The sequence below is a fragment of the Tamandua tetradactyla genome, chromosome 3, assembly GCF_023851605.1.
Source record: "Tamandua tetradactyla isolate mTamTet1 chromosome 3, mTamTet1.pri, whole genome shotgun sequence".
NCBI classification, from domain to species: Eukaryota; Metazoa; Chordata; class Mammalia; order Pilosa; family Myrmecophagidae; genus Tamandua; species Tamandua tetradactyla.
The window spans coordinates 165,399,338-165,416,015 of record NC_135329.1 but is presented as its reverse complement, the minus strand read 5'-3'; the positions used below and the strand labels follow the sequence as shown (position 1 = coordinate 165,416,015).

General features: G+C 37.9%; 1 protein-coding gene across 1 annotated transcript in view; it reads right to left on the bottom strand.

The window, feature by feature from the left end:
- The window catches only part of LOC143677897 (uncharacterized), a 64,525-nt gene that overhangs the window by 30,177 nt on the left and 17,670 nt on the right, over window positions 1–16,678 (bottom strand). Inside the window, exons 2-3 of the mRNA XM_077154509.1 lie at window positions 12,040–12,812; window positions 1,315–9,287 (exon numbers count right to left, since the gene is read on the bottom strand). Of these exons, the coding sequence (XP_077010624.1) occupies window positions 1,315–1,322 (8 nt within the window). The 5' untranslated portion in view covers window positions 1,323–9,287; window positions 12,040–12,812. The remainder of the gene's footprint in view (window positions 1–1,314; window positions 9,288–12,039; window positions 12,813–16,678) is intronic.

Below are 16,678 nucleotides of genomic sequence, written 5' to 3'. Positions count from 1 at the left end.
TTGGCCCTCAGAGGCCAGCCCAGCAGGGCCATGTGACCTTCAGAGGGAGGGAAACAGGCCCTCCGAGCCATAACGACTTGGACCTCTTCAGCATGATCTTTCCAGAAGACAGTGGTCAAAAGATTTGGGTAAATTGTCCTCACCAATGGAGAACCTCACTACAAAAGGATGATTTTTTTGCTTATAATCTTTATTGATCTATCTCAATAGCATTTTCTTTTGACTTACCACTAGCACATTTACAAGATCCCTTGTCCTATTAGCTCCCATTCAGAAGTTACTGTGTCTTCTTAATCTTTAATCAATTATTCAAAATCAGTTAGATTCTTTATTCTAGAAGTCTATACCACTTTGACTGGGAGTAATGAATAACATACAAGATTAACAAGATTTCTGGGTATCTAGAAAAATAACAGGTAGAAGGCAAATTGAGTTCAAACACTCTCTAGTTCTGTGAGTTTCATCATTTTATGGTCCAGAAGATACAGAGAACTAAACAAAAACATCAACTATTATCAATTTTTGTGTATGCCTTTCCAATTTTTCCTCATGTACACATGCATGACACTATTATCTATGAAGTAAAATGCTCGAAGCAACAGTCATGTCCAAAAACAGAAAAATTTTAATCCATACTATATTATATCCAATTGCTGGAATATTTTGCAGCCATTCCAATGATCCTTACAAATACTATATTAACGATGTGGAAAAAGAATTAGAATATACATTTAAGTGAAAAGGTCAGGGTACTGAATTATTTCTATGTTATAGCACAACCCAGGTAAAAATAAATGCACATGGTGGGAAAACTGGAAGGAAATACAAAATACTAATAATAGTTTTAGGGTAATATGACTATAGGTCATTTCCTCTTTATTTTTCAAAATTTCCTTAAGTTCTCATATTGTTTCAACATGATAAGTATACTGCACATACACACATTAATGCCTTCTCTAAGACAGTTCAGAGCTTTGTTATGCCTGGGATTCTGGTATTATTAGTCAGAAATAGAAGAAAAGATTTTATTCAAAGTGGGTTAAACCTAAGAGAATTTACTGGGGCAGAACCTTAGTGCTGTAGCTCTCTATCTCTTGACTCTGCTTCCCACATATATCAGCCTCTTCCCCACACTTCTTCCCTGGTGGTAGAAAAATAACTGCCTCAAAAAAATGGCTGGTCAGAGAAAGAGCAAGTCAACTCTTCCCCCACCCATGAAACAACAATCTGTGCTTCACTGAGATTCTACCATCAAGGACCAATCACGGAGGCAAGGGGACTGCTACGCTGGCTTAAATTATGCCAACCACTCACCACTTCATGGTAGGCTGGTTATCACAATTAATTGCTGTCCCTCTCTGTGGTGGGATTATGCTTCCTCACCTCACGGACATCAGGTTTGGCCATAACTGGCTCCAGCCAATGGAATGTAAAATATCAGTGATCAGTCCCCATTGTGATATAGCTATTCAACATCACAGTTGGCTCCACTAAAGTAATTTTGTTCCTTCTCTCAAGGAGATGCCTTCAGAGCCAGTGTGCGGTTTGCCAAGCTCTCTTTCGCTTCTGCTAAAACTACTGGCAATACCCCATATAAAGGCTTTACTTTCAGTTTCCATTCAAGACTAAAGACAGAATTGAGTAAAACTATAACCAACCAACAATACTCACATAGCATGAACTCCCCCTCTGTTATTATAATCTGCTGAGATTCAGGGCCCTATTGTTATGGCAACATAACCTACCTAGCCTATCCTGACTGGGTTTGAATTCCTGCTTAGCCTTTTTGTAGATATGTGATTTTAGACAATTTACTTCATTTCTCCTAACTTCAGTTTCTTTTTTGTAAAACAGAGGTAATATATATAATTCCTGGTGCATGCTCAAAATTGGTAATTATGATTATTTGTTAATGTTAAGAATTATAACTCTCACTTCTTTGGGTGATTGTTTTCTTCTAATTTATCTTAGTGATTTTCAGAAAAACAAGTACTCCTATCCAAAACAGTGGGAATATATTTGTTTTTACTATGGTAAAGTTACAACTTTAAAGTTCCAGTATATAACTAATCATCTATAAATAGAACAAGAAATTCATCCTAAAGATCTAAATGTTAGTTTCTTGGAACAACTTCTTTTTTTTTTAAGATTAAAAAAAAAGATTAACCCAAAATTTCATAAGGAAAAAATGTTTTTTCACACCAGATACCAGAATGGGATATAGAATTCAACTGTACAGATGTCTTCACTGAAGTAATTTTGTTCCTTCTCTAAGTTATCTGTTATTGAAGATAGTTGAGCAACGGATATTGAAATAGATAATTTTCTCTATTCCATGGTGGAAATCTTTGTGTTCCCTTCCCCACAAAGTGATGTATTTTTTAGCAAGGGAGGCGGGGGTAGGGACAGAGAGAGGGAATATAGTCAAAGAAATGCAATTTAAAAGGAAAAATTCCACTTTCTCCTTTAATTGAAATTGTTCTTATGTCTAGACTTGACGTTAACTTGATTTTTAATCCATGATTATTGTATATTTTGGAAGCCATCTCTTATCTTAGATATCCATCACTGACGGACTATCTGGCATCTTCTTTCAGCTGTTGTAGATTTTATCTTATTTAGTTTTTAGGTATCCTGTTGTTGGTCCCTTTAAATGAAAGCTGTGCTCATCGAAAGGTAGTGTAAGCTAAATCACAGTGTAAATGCTTGAAAGCAGCAGTTCTCACACATGGCTATGCAACACAGCTACCCGGAACTTTGAATCCACAGAGATACACAGGACTTGCGATTTAGAATCTCTGTAAGTAGGGCCCCTGCCCCAATATTTTAAGCTTCTAAGACATCCAGTTTCTCAGAAAAATTGTTTTCTAAATACCATTCCTCATTTTCCACTAAAAGAAAGCAGAGGTCCTTGGACAAATGGCTGATTCTAGGACTGGGGAAGGGAAAGTATAAGATGAGCTTAGAACATTTTTTTGTGCCATGAAATAGAAATTGCTCCCAAAATAATGTGAGAACACAGACGCCTACTCAAAGTGGTTCTTGCAGGCCAAATCTGGGAAAATTTGAATATCAATGTAAATAATAACAGATATATATAACCTATTGAATAAAATCAATCTATGTTAATGAGATGGAAGGAAGGAAGGGAGCAAGGGAGGAAGGGAAGGAGGGAGGGGAAGGGGAAGGAAGGAAGGGAGGAAGGAAGAGTTCTTACAATAGAATGCGCAGTAATAAATATAGAAGGAATGATGGAATTAGAAAATCACCAGTTGGACAAGAAACTAATCAATAAATGCTAAAACTAGTGGGTGAGAGTTTGGTGAGAAATAGGATATTTACATGGTTTCAAAGTATCTTCCAACAAATGACTTTTTAATGAAAAAGAGGAAATAGCAGCTTTATAGTAGAGAAACCTGGCAGACACCACTCCCACCACATGGTCACTGCTAACGTCACCGATAAGGGGATTGACCTACAGCAGGGGCCTCCTGATGTAACGCACTGAGAAATTCAAAGCATTACTTACGTAATAGTCCTGCCAGAAATGCACAACATGAATCTAATCATGAGGAAATATCAAGTTCAAATTGAGAACTATGCTATAAAATACTTAGCCAGTACTCCTGAAACAAATCAAGTCTATGAAAAGCTGAGGAATTGTCCCAGATTAAAAGAGTCTAAAGAGATATGACAACAAAATACAGTGTGTATTTCACTGGATCCTGGATTGTGAAAAACAAAAAAGTCGTGAAGGCATTTCTTGGGATAACTGGTAAAACTTGAATATGGACTATGGATTAGATAACGATATTGTGTTAACATTAAATTTCTTGTTGATAATCATGCTATAGATATGTAAGAGAATGTTCTTGTTCTTAGGAAATACACACTGAATACTGAGGGATAAGGGAGTGTCCTGTCTGCAGCATACTCTCAGAAAAGTTCAGAAAAATCAGATAATTCCTGAAATGCAGATGGCCCAGCCTCTCCAGAACATCAACAAGTTCCATTCCCCTGTCCTATATTATTGTCAGTCCTTTCCAACATGAAAGAGTTAGAATGGGCATAGCCCAAACACCACTAAAGAGTGGGAGAAAGATCAAAGGAGATGGTGGAGTTTACAGAGAAGGTAGGGTTTAACAAATCAGTATGATTGCTAAATCATCATATTGATATTTCTTTGGCCTGCAGTGTCTTGGAGCAGCTGGAAGTGAAAACCTAAAGTTGTGGAATTGTAGCCCATGCCAAACTGTGAGATCTGTTCTACAACTGATTGTTGCGATGTGCTTTGAAATTTAGTGCTTTTGTGTGTGTGTTGTTTTTCACAAAAAAGAAAAAAAAAATTCTTCTAGCCTCCAGTGTTTTGGAGCAGCCAGGAGGAAAAATCTGAAATAATGGAATGATAACCCATAACAAACTCTGAAATCTGTTCTGTAACTACTTGTTGAAGTGTACTTTGAAAATCATTACTTTTTCTTTCCTTTCTTTGTACATATGTTATATTTAACAATAAAAAATGTTTAAAAGAAACAAACAACAAAAAATGTTCAGAAAAAATTATCTATGCAAACATGTAGAGAAAGGATGATAAAGCGCACCTAGCAAATACTAACAAATAGTATATGAAAGTTCTTTTTCTTTGTATTATTATTTCAAAATAAAAATGTGAAATAACAAGAACCACACTAATGTGAGAATAACATGTAGCCAGGTACGAAAAACACTGTGTTAGAATTCACCCCTTAAGGCAGTGGTTCTCAAATGGGGGTGTTTTTTTTTTTTTTTTACATGGGCAGGCACCAGGAATCGAACCCGGGTCCTCTGGCACCACAGGCAAGCATTCCTGCCTGCTGAGCCACCGTGGCCCACCCAAATGGGGGTGATTTTGACCTTCAAAGGACATTTGGAAATCTCTGAAGACATTTTTGGTGGTCATGACCACATGGTGGCGAGGGGACCGGTATTGCTGGCACGAGCTGGTGGAGGCCAGGGACGCTGCTAAATATCCTGCAATGCATAGAACAGCCCTTCATGACAGAGAATTATCCAGCCCAAAATATCAGTCGCACCACTGCTGAGAAACCTTGCTTTAAGGGAATTATACACCTTCATTAAAATAAGCATATTCTAAATAATTCTGGAAAAGAGCACCCAATTTGTATAGGTTTAGAATACTCACTTCAGCAAAATTTTAACAAAATATTCCCATTGACAAGTAAAAATACACTTGCATGTCAAGGCTTAGAAAACACAATAAAGAAATGCATGCAGGAAAATCACCATGTTATACTAAAAATTACCATGTTATATTAGGCGTCAGATAAGGGTAGTGGAGGAAAAGAGAAGCCTAAAAGTTCACCTCATTCATTTTAACAGTGACCAGGTGGCTTTCACAACACTGGACAATAAGCCCACCTAAAATATGTGATTTCAAGGCATTAGAACAGCTCTGTGAAAAAGATAAATGGATTTTTCTCAGACTTACGACTGTGCTAAGAAAACAGTATACGTGTATTACATTTACTGGTTACCTGGGGTAATCCATATCCTTTCTTTCTAAATCTAGTGAGATTTCCAGTTTCTATATTTTTAACTTAGGAGACCTACACAAATATCACCATAACTAATGACTGACAGATCCCACAGTATTCGTTGTTTTTTGCTCCTTATAACATTATATAACAAACAATCCCTAAATCTTGATGACTCTCAACAGCAAACATTCATTTCTCATTCATGGGTCTGTGTACCAGCTGGGTGACTCTGCTTCAGGTTCAGACCTGCTCTGCGTGTTTCTCGTTCCAGGGCCAACAGTTATCTAGGACAGATGGCTGCTGCCTCAGGGCAGATCAGAGATGCTCAAGAGCCACAGCCAAATTCTGCCAACACCTGTAAAACCTTCGTTCACTTCACATCTGCTGACATTCCATTGGCCAAAGCACATCATGCCAAGCCTAAAGACATTCAGGCAAGGGTGAAGACCGCTTTACTGGAGTCATTGCAATGTCACATGCGAGGGTATGCGTGTATCATCCTATTACACAGAAGGATTGAAAGGCACTTCACAAGCCCCTTTTAGAACAACTTTTCTGACGCAAGTGACCCTCATTATGTTATCTCAGGGCTTGTCAGACTTCTGTAAAGAGCCAGGTAGTAAATATTTTAGGTTTTCTAGACCATACAGTCTTTGTCACAACTATTCAACACTAGCATTGCAACATGAAAGCAACCACAGACAACAAATAAACAAATAAGTATATCTGTGTTCCAGGAAAACTTTCTTTCTGGGCGCTGAAATTTGAATTTAATATAACATTCATATGTCATAAAATGTTAGTCTTCTTTAGATTTTTTTTCAATTGTTAAAAAATGTAAAAACTATTCTTAGCTTGTGGACTGTACAAAAACAGGCGAGTAGCTCAGATTTGGGCCATGGGCCATGGCTTGCTGATTTCTGCAAATCAACCAGCAAAGCACTTAATGTTTCTTGATCATAGAAGACTATATGATAAAAAGAAAAGACAACAACCAAGGAGTTTACAAGATAATTGAGGCTATAGAATACAAACATGCAAAAACTATTTACTTAGGACTTTGAAAAATAATATATCAGCACACGTCCGCAGGCATGAAAAATAGGAGACATGATGTTCAAGGGATAATATTAGGATCTAGTAAGTAGGCAGAATTCTGTGAGAAAGTAAGTTTCATAGATTAGAGCATGGATTCACTGAAAGATTATTTTGTTCTTCCAGGAAAAAATAGTTTTAGAAATAATAAGGGGCTCTAGTCTACAGTCTATTTTATTTTATGAATTTTTTCTTTCATCTAACATTTAAATAAAACAGTTATTGTTGAATTTGTTGTTGTTGCAAATGTAATGACAACAATACCAAAATGATGAGCATAAAAAGTGCAGGATATCCCATAGTTCCACCACCCAGGGGTATCCTCTGTTAACAGCTTGCAATATATTTCTAGAGCTATTTCTATACCATCACACATGCATTCTATTGTTGCTTATTAAAATGATCTTTCAATCTACCTGATGTTTGGCAGTTTGCTTGTTTTCATTTAGCAATGCGTCTTGAACATCTTTCCATGTCAGTACAGTTTTACCTCGTTTTATCCATGTAGGATTCTATAGCATGATAATATCATCACTTAATAAGCCCCCTATTAAGGTATATTTAGGTTGTTTTCAATTTTTCCCTATTGTAAGTAATGTTGTGATAAGCATCTTTGTTACTATATCTTTATTCAAATTAATCATTAATTGGTTTCTAAGGAAAAGTACCCCAAAGTGGAGTTTCTGAATCAAAGCACATAAAACAACAGTTTTGAAAAGGCCTTCTCAATGCAGTGTGATAGTAAAAGCAAGGCAGGGGTGGTGCAAGGGTAGCTCAGTGACAGAATTCTGGCCTGCCATATGGGAGACCCAGGTTTGATTCCGGACCATGTACTTACAAAAAAAAAAAGATAAAAAGCAAGGCAGGCCTGGACTGGATGGGTCCTGGAATGAAGGGGGGCCAGCCTTTCCAGAACATCAGTATTCCTTCCCCCTATCCCATATTATTGACAGCCCCTTCCAACATGAGAAAGTTAGAATGGGCATAGCCCAAATACCACTAAAGAGTGGGAGAAAGATCAAAAGGGATGGTGGAGTTATACAGAGAAGTTTAACAGATTTAACAGATGAGTATGAGTGCTGAATCATTATGCTGATATTTCTTGTAGCCTCTAGTACCTTAGAGCAGCTAGAAATAACAACCTACAATGGTGCTGGGAATTGTAACCCATACCAGACTCTGAAATCTGTTCTATAATTCATTGTTGCCATGTACTTTGAAATTTATTGCTTTTATGTATATATGTTATTTAAAGAGAAGGAGGAGTATAACAGGGAAGACAGGACTTAAATGAGCATGACTGCTGAAGCACTGTATTGACATTTCTGTTGGTCGCCAAGGTCTTGGAACAGCTGGAAGAAAAAACAAGGAGTCCTGGAACTATAACCCATGCCAAGCTTTGGAATCTATTCTATAAATACTTGTTGAGATGTGCTTGGAAATTTATTGCTTTTTGTATATATGCTTTATTTCACAATTAAAAAAAATTTTTTTTAAAGGCAGGGCATGTTAGGCAGTTCATTGGGGATATAAGATATGGGATACTGACCACATACAACAAGAGTAATGTGGTAATATATGCGTTTTGTGTACGAGAGGAGGGGAGGAGAGGGAAGTAGAGAGAGAGAAGAGAGGGTAAACTAGAATATGGGAAAAGAGAAGAGGAGAAAGAGATATATTGCTGTGCTCTACAATATCTAATTATGGGAATCATTCCAAATCCAATGTAGAATGATGCGCAGAGGTAACAAAAGAATGACTGATTGTAGCAGGCAACCCCTTTCTGAACCAGTTGTAGTTGCTATTGCTTTGTAAATGAAGGTAAAATCCCAAACTCTCAATTCAGAACATATCTAAATTATGTAAAACTTAGCTAGTATTTTTATATGATATACAAATTTACAGTCATTAATGGGCTTAAGAATTTCTAACAAAAATGTATTCATTTAAACTATTTCCGTTTCTCAGTCAATCATTCAGAGCAGTGGTTCTCAACAGGGCTAGGTGGGTGTTACCATCGTTTGTTGCTGTATAACAAACCGCCCCAAAACTCAATGGCTCAGAAAGAATTTATGATTATCTGTCATGGTTCTCTGGGTCACCTGGGCTCAGAGGGCAGGTCTCACTTGGGTTTCTCTGCAGTGGCAGTCAGGTGAGGACTTGACTGGGCTGGTGTCTAAGATGACTCCCTCACAAGGCAAGTAATTGATGCTGATGGTCGGCTATGAGCTCAGCTGAGACTTTCAGCCATGGCCTCTCCTCGGAGCTTGGAAGCCTCACAACACGGTGACCATGTTCTGAAGGAGTATCCCAGGAGAACGTGTCCCCAGAGTGTGTGTCACAAACGTCCCAGGTGGAAGCTGCACCTTGGAAGTCCCAGAACATTCCTCTTCATTCAGTTCAGCAAATTACTCAGCCTTACCCAGAAGCAAGAGGAGAAGAATCAGACTCCACCTCTTAACGGGGAAGCCGGCAAATCACACTGCAGAAGCGCATATGGGAAGGTGGCGATTGTGGAGGCCATCTTTGAGAGATCCAATCCGTCCCAGGAGAGGAGCTGGCAGGAACCTTCTAACACTGTGGATTAATTTTTCTCATGTTTACATTTCTCTATGAAGAAAATCCTGAATATTCCTTAGATTTTCTCAAAGGAATCTGTGACCAAAAAAGGAAGTAGAAACAATCGCTGATCTACACAGTCAATTCCATCATCAAGTTCATTTTATACCCTAATATTCCTTTAAAGATTTAAGCATATTTAATCTCTGCCATTAATGTAGGATAGTTCAGCAACTAGCTGCTGCTCATCCAATTAATTTTTTAAAAAAAGAAGTCAGAATAATGGAGATAATGTGAATGACCATAATGTAAATGAAACTGGATGAATGCATGTACATAAGCATGTTCTCATTTTTAAACAGAGGGGCCTGATTAAATGAGATTTGTAACTTGTACCACTCTTTCCATTGGAACTACCTATATTTGATACTTAGAGAAAGCGCTCTAGTCAGCTGTTAATATTCTGCACGTTAGGGGGAAATTTCATTCTAGACCTCTGCAGCACAGTCTTGTACAGTGCAGCAGCTGATTTCCAACATAGAGCATGAGGTTTGATTATTTTCATCTCCACATATGTAACTATAACTGAATATTGATGACAAAATTATTTGATTTTTGTCACAGTATTTCACTCTGTGATCCTTGGAATCTATGGCTGCTTCAGATCAACTCTACTTTGAGTAAAAACTAATTCTGGCTGTTTATGCCCCTAAACTTGCTATTAGAGTCATGAATTTGTTCTCCTGATGGGTTTCAATGGAGGTAGGAAGGGGGAAGCAGTGCAAGCCAGACAGATTCTTCCCATGAGATTAGTAGAGCTCTGTATCAGTCAGCAAAGCAACCACATTCCTATGCTAGAATACATATGCATATTCAAGATTTACAAATAACAGCAAGGAATTTGGTTGTTGCTATTGTTATTATTGATATGTCTTTTAAGTCTCTTTTTGTCCTGCAAGGGATCCCCACCCCACCCTCTTGTCAAGTAATGACTTCTTGGAGGGCCTGGGTCAGTTGACCCTTAAAATTCTGGATTTGCCTGATTTTTTTCAACCCGTTTCCCAACCCTATATTACTGTAATCTAGCAGCTAGATATTAAGGCTTGATTTGAATAAGAAACAATACTTTGGGCATGGAAACCTCATTTCTGGTACTGTGTACTTCATAATACATCATATCAAGAGGCATGTAATATGTTTGCTCTGCTTGTAACAATGCTAGGATTGATCAGTGGATTCAGCTGGTGACTGCCTGATCCCCAGTTGTAAAGCTCTAGGATGATACTTTGTTTCTTGAGAATATCCAATTACTCATTAATATTTTACTGCATAATTTTAGTATCCTTTGATGTTTATTGCCTGAATCAATTACTTCATTAGATGTCATAAAATGGTGATTCTCCTAATTTTATCATACCTTCTTCACTTATTAGCAGGAACACTTCTATGAGAAAAGCTTTCCTGCATCACCTAGGGCTATTTAGTAACTTGCAAATAGAGTTCTAACAGGAAAAGTAAATCAAGACTTAATTAATTAATTACCAGTTTTCAGAGCACAGAGTTGATGAACTACCTAGAATAGTGACAAATCAGCTGTGTTTGTTTTGTTGCTTTGGTTTTCTCTTTTGAGTATCAAGATAAACTCATGGATTTTTATTTAATTGATGTGTTCCAACCGATTGCATCCATTATGTTTGCAATGGTCAAATTATTCACCTTTGGCCTGCAGACAGCTTTCTTGTTTTCTGGCCTAACAAGATGACGCAGTCTCTGTTTATCATGTCTACCCCACACCTGAACCAGCCATGTGCTGGTTCCTCTTAGCATTAAATAATATCTAGGTACCACAGTCTGGGGAGTAACTTTCTCATTGTGACCGGGTTGTCATTTCTCCTGGGTCTTTTCAGTGGAGAGAGCTGGGAAATGGGTATTTAATATTTTTAAAGTATCATGAATTCATATGGGTATTTTAAACAAAAATTCAAATATTTGACTATTTTATATTTCCAGTTCAGATTTCAATTACAAATTCAAACTTCAAATATTTCAAATTTAACCAAAAATAAAAACCTATCAGTTTGTTTAATTTTTTTAGTTATATAGCTTTCTGTTTTCTCTTATGGTGAAACTTGTGGTTACTAGCAACATTAATTAATTATAATATTAATATACTTATTTATAACTACTACATATGACAGCTTCAAAGTAATACCTGTACAATATAATAAGATAAATTAATATTACTAACAATAAGACTACAGAATGAAGGTGAAGATTTCTTTTGATTTTTGTTAGACTCTACTGCACTAATGATGTGTTATAAATCCTGTATTCTAAAATACTCAATAATTTCTTGACCTGACCCTGACTAAGTTGAGGTTAAAAAAAGAAAGAAAGAAAGAAAGAAAACTTTTCCTTGAGCAAGACAGAAAATCCGGAAGGAACATAGGTCGAAATGGCTCAGTTACCTTAGCTCTCCTACCCTACCCGAGCCTGGAAAAGGCAGGAAGATTGAAGAGCGGTGGGGATGCCGTTAGCAGGTTGATACTGCATAGCCAGACACGCTCGGAGCCCCATCCCCTCTCCCCACACAGGACTGTTCTGTGATGGTGGCAGCTGGAAGATATGCCTGAAGCACGGCTGAACAAAGACTGATGAAATTCGAGACGTATGTTTATCTCTGCCCAGTGTCTGTGCAGCGACTGCAAGCCTGAGATAACCAGACACTTCACAGCAGTGATGGAAATGCTTCATAGCAGTTTGGACTTAAAAAGAATAAATCGTATAAATAAAAGTGTATACTGCCCCTCCCAGCCCTGGATCATCCAAAACAGCATGTAGCACCAACCTGGTATTTTGGGGTACATCTCAGGCTTGTTGCTGTTATTATCTTGTTCTTATCACATTGACATTTAAGTGCCTTATCACCATACATAAGAGAGAAGATCCCACTTCTTTGGGCTGGATTTTTCAACCTGTGATTCAGGAGGCCTGATATGCTTGCTCTTAATTTTGAGCCATACTCACGTTTCTCCTGGGAGGCAACAACAAGAGAAAAAATGGTGAGGTTGGCAGTCCTTGGGGAGGCAGCAGGTGAGAGGAGCGTGATCAGGGAAAGCAAAGAAAGGCTTTGCTCCGTCTTCAGGTAAACTGAAGTCTGTTTTCTACTCCTTTGAGATATCACAAACTGGCAGGAGTCTTGCTTTGTTTCCTTTCTCACGTGTTCATCTTCTTTTTCGCTCAAACCCTCCTTTCCAGGAGCAGAATCCATTTCTCTATGTACCCCCTGGTTAAGTAGTCATGGACCTCAGGACTCTTGCTCCTTCGAAGCTCACACAGTCCGCTGCCTGCTGTCATCTTTGAAACCTGCTTAGTTCAATCCATCAACATTAATTCCTGGGTGCAGTTTGGCCACTTCATTTCTCAATCTTCTATTTCTCTCTTTAACCTTCAGTATTAGCAAAATATTTGCTTAAAGCAATATTGTCAATCATTAATGTCCGTAATACCATCCCACTGGGAGCTTGTTAAAAATGCGGCGTCTTGGGTGCACGGGTGGTTCAGTGGTAGAATGCTCACCTTCCACGCGGGAGACCCAGGTTCGATTCCCAAACCATGCACCTAAAAAAAAAAAAAAAAAATACAGGGTCCTCTAACCTTCATTTAAATTCTGCTCTAAAAAGATCAGACCTAATAGTGGGGCCCTAGTGATTCTGATGAAGGAACTTCAATATTTGCACTTTAAAAAAAAATGGCTTAAATGTTAGATCTTGAAGATGACAAATGGAGGAAAGAAGTAAACGATAGCCCTCAGAGGGTGTCTGCATTGTCACTCAGTGGGGGAAGGCTCAGTGGACATAGCAAAGTTGCATATTCCTCATATGCTGGAATATTACTCAGCAATAAATACAAAAGAAGTAACACATAACAGTGAAGAATCTCAAAAGCATAATGTTAAGCAAAAGAAGCCAGACACAAAAGAGTGCATAATGATAGAAATCAGGTCAGTGGTTTCTTGCCGGTGTGCGGGAGTGACTCTGGGGAAGGGCTTTAGGAGACTTTCTGGAATGAAAGGTATATTCAATAACTTGATTGGCAGAGGCATGCATTATAGGAGTAAAAACTGATCAAATAGTGCACTTATGATCTGTGCATTCCACTATGTATAAATTATATCTCAATAAAAAAAAATTAGACCTTGAAAAATTTTGTCAACTTATACCTTTAAAGGATGTAGAAATCAAAAAAGAAATAAAGAAAACCTTCAAGATTGAAAAATGATCATATACCAACCTCTCCAACGCAGTGCTGCATGCACAATAAACACTCAATAAGAATGTACCGATTAACTAATAACCATAGGTTCATTGCAAGGGTTTATTTATGAGATGCTTTTTAAGGCCAGAAACATAGTCAAATTCAGAATGGTACAAAGTATTGAAATTTCCTAGCCACCTCAGAAAAACATTTTTAGTAAACCTGCAACCAATCAATCAAGTTATATATAGCCTTTTCATAGGAGAATAATAAATAAAATCAATATTTTTTATTATTTCACCACCAGAGACTGGCACTATACCCAGATTCAAAAGTCTGCAAGGCTGATCCAACCTTTAGAGAGCATTTTATGAGGAAAACTTACTGTTATAATTTTGTTTGAATAGGGAGAGCCATTCTTAAATCCTAAGAATATCTTAGGTAGTAAAATACACACAAGAGCTATCAGTCCCTACATGCGAACTGTAGCTGGATAAATACAAGGTGGGAAATAAAATTTCCTGAAAAGATAAACCTGATGAGTTTTAAATTTATCCTATAATAAAATACATCCATTAAGAAAAGCAAATGTGCTTTTCTTTCTTAACTGTGTTCCTAGCAGTGACTGAGCTCATGCTGCATATGAGACTATCATTCTTAGTTTTTAGCATTTTCACCCACTTTGAAGAATATGAAATAAACAAACAAAAAAAATCACTAACCCAAAAAACAAGGAAAAAAGCAAATCAAAACATAAGCTTCAGGTTAAAAGAAGTTAATTTCTTGTTAGATTATGCATCCACAATGTTAACGATAACAGTTGGAAAGCGTTCTTTATCGATTCCAACTCCCCAAATATTTTCAATTGTTTTGTCTCTAGAGAAGAAATAAATAATGAGACATTATAGGACAGCTGCTACTAGAGAAATATGATTTTCTTTTTCAATTTCTAGAAGATAAAATTTGTAAAGGGGAAAAAATAGAAGTGATAAAAAAGTAAGGACAGTTGAAAAACGGAAAACTTTTAAATCTCTTAAGCTCCATAACAATTTTCATTTTGTAATAAAAGAATTAGACCTTAACCATCCAAACTTTTCTTTATTCCAGTGATCTCAAAGCATGGTACCCATCTCAGCAGCACCAGCACCACCTGGTAGCTGTTAGAACTGCAAATTCTCAGGCTCTCCACAGATCTACTGAAGCAGAAACTCTGGAATTAGGCCCCAGAAATCTGTGTTCTAACAAGCCTTCCAGGCGATTCTGATGCATGGTAAAGTCTGAGAGCCAATAAAGTATTCCACAAACACTTCTTTGCCTCCCACCCATTAAACATGAAAATGAAGAGATAGATATGACCCATAGTTTCATCTGTCACAAAGAAAAAGAACATTAACTATTAGGACAGCTTTTGTAAAATAGAAAAATAGGAGCTGGCCCTGGCCACGGCTGAGTCAGGTAGGGTCACCATGGACCCTGTAGATGCTAGGAAGGTGGGAAGCAATGGTCCTCAACCAGAATCACCAGGAAGGATTAATCAAAGCACATGTCCTGGCCCTCCCCAGTCCTCTGGAATCACAGTCTCCTGGAGTGAGCTCAGGAAAACTTTTTTTTTTTGTTAATTACCCAAATAATTCTAAAGTTTGCCCCTAACTAATGCTGCTGCTGCAAAGTTGTCTCAGGTTCGGCACATCTTAGCATCACCTCCCACATACCGGCTTCTCCAGGCATAGTGTGCGGACACCTGCATTGACCCACGGACTCTGAGTGTGCGCACATATGCCATGAAGCCCTCCAGGCCCAACTGCAGCACACTGAACCCGAATCTTTGGAGCTGAGACCCAGGAATGCACTTCTTTTGTTTCTTTTCTTTTCCATTTTATTTTGCAAATTCCCAGTGACTTTTTAAGCACACAATAATTTGAAAATGACTAGCTTATGAATGGTCCCAAGAAGTTATTTTTTTAATTATTCACTACAGTCTAGTCTCTAAGACTCTCCCATTATAAAACGCCCCCGCTGTCTTTTGTCTCTTAATATGTGTGGCAGGCTAAATAACACCCTCCCTCCCCAAATACATTCACATCTTAATTGCTGGACCCTGTGAATAAGTTACCTTACATGGCAAAAGGACTTTGCAGATGTAATTAAGGTAAAGACCTTGAGATGGGATGATTATTCTGGATTATCCAGGTGGGTCCTTAGAAGAGGGAGGCAGAAGAGTCTGAAAAGAGGAGATGTGACAACAGAAAGAGAGGGTCAAAGTCAAAGAGAGATTTGAAGATGTTATGCCTCTGACTTGGAAGATGGAGTCAGGGGCCACAAACCAAAGAATGCAGTCAGCCTCTAGGAGACCTGAAAAAGCAAGGAAATGGATTTTCCCCGAGAGTCTCCAGAGGGAGTGACCCTGCTAACACCTTGATTTCAGCTCAGCGAAGCCTATCTCAGACTTCTGACCCCAATTTGTAGTGATCTGTTACAACAGCAATGGAAAACTAATACAATAGTAAAGGATATAGAAAGGAAAATAATTTAGAGACAGACAGTGCTTTACTGAAGAAGCTTATCAGAAAGTTTACATTATTTGGAAGTCCCACCACATATGAGTTGGCATCTTTAGAGTTTCCTTGGAATTTGTATTTATTAAATAAGTTCTTTGGCTAGAGGTCATAATTAGACTTACAGTTAGAGTGATCGTCATAAAAAATTACAGAAATTAAAAAAAAAAAAAACAGACCAGTTGCTTGACAGCAGTAAGACATTGTTTTTGGATTCAGTCTTCCCAACATTATCAGAAGATATGGAAGGCCATCTACTGTACACAAGTAATGCCATTTCTCATTATGCATTTTCTGTTTTCACTGGTATTTACTCCAAGACAAGCCTAAAAATATTCAACTCAGATGAAGAGTCAGGAAAAAAGCAATCATAATGGGCATATTTTATGTGATGCCAGTATATACACTGTAACCTATGAGGGAACACAAGACTGGGAAAAACCTTCAAAATTTTCTTAAACTAAACAAAACCAGTTTTGAAAACAAAGAAGATAGGTGAACATCTGCCACGTCTCTCGCTCACTTGTGACTGGCTTCGATCTTGCCAATGGAAGGCTCGTTTCTCCAGGCAGTAGCTCCCAAACTTGAGCGTGCCTCAGAATCACCCAGAGTCTTCTTATAACACAGGGAACTGGGCCCCCACCCAGGGTTTCTGACTCAATAGGCTTGAGGGGA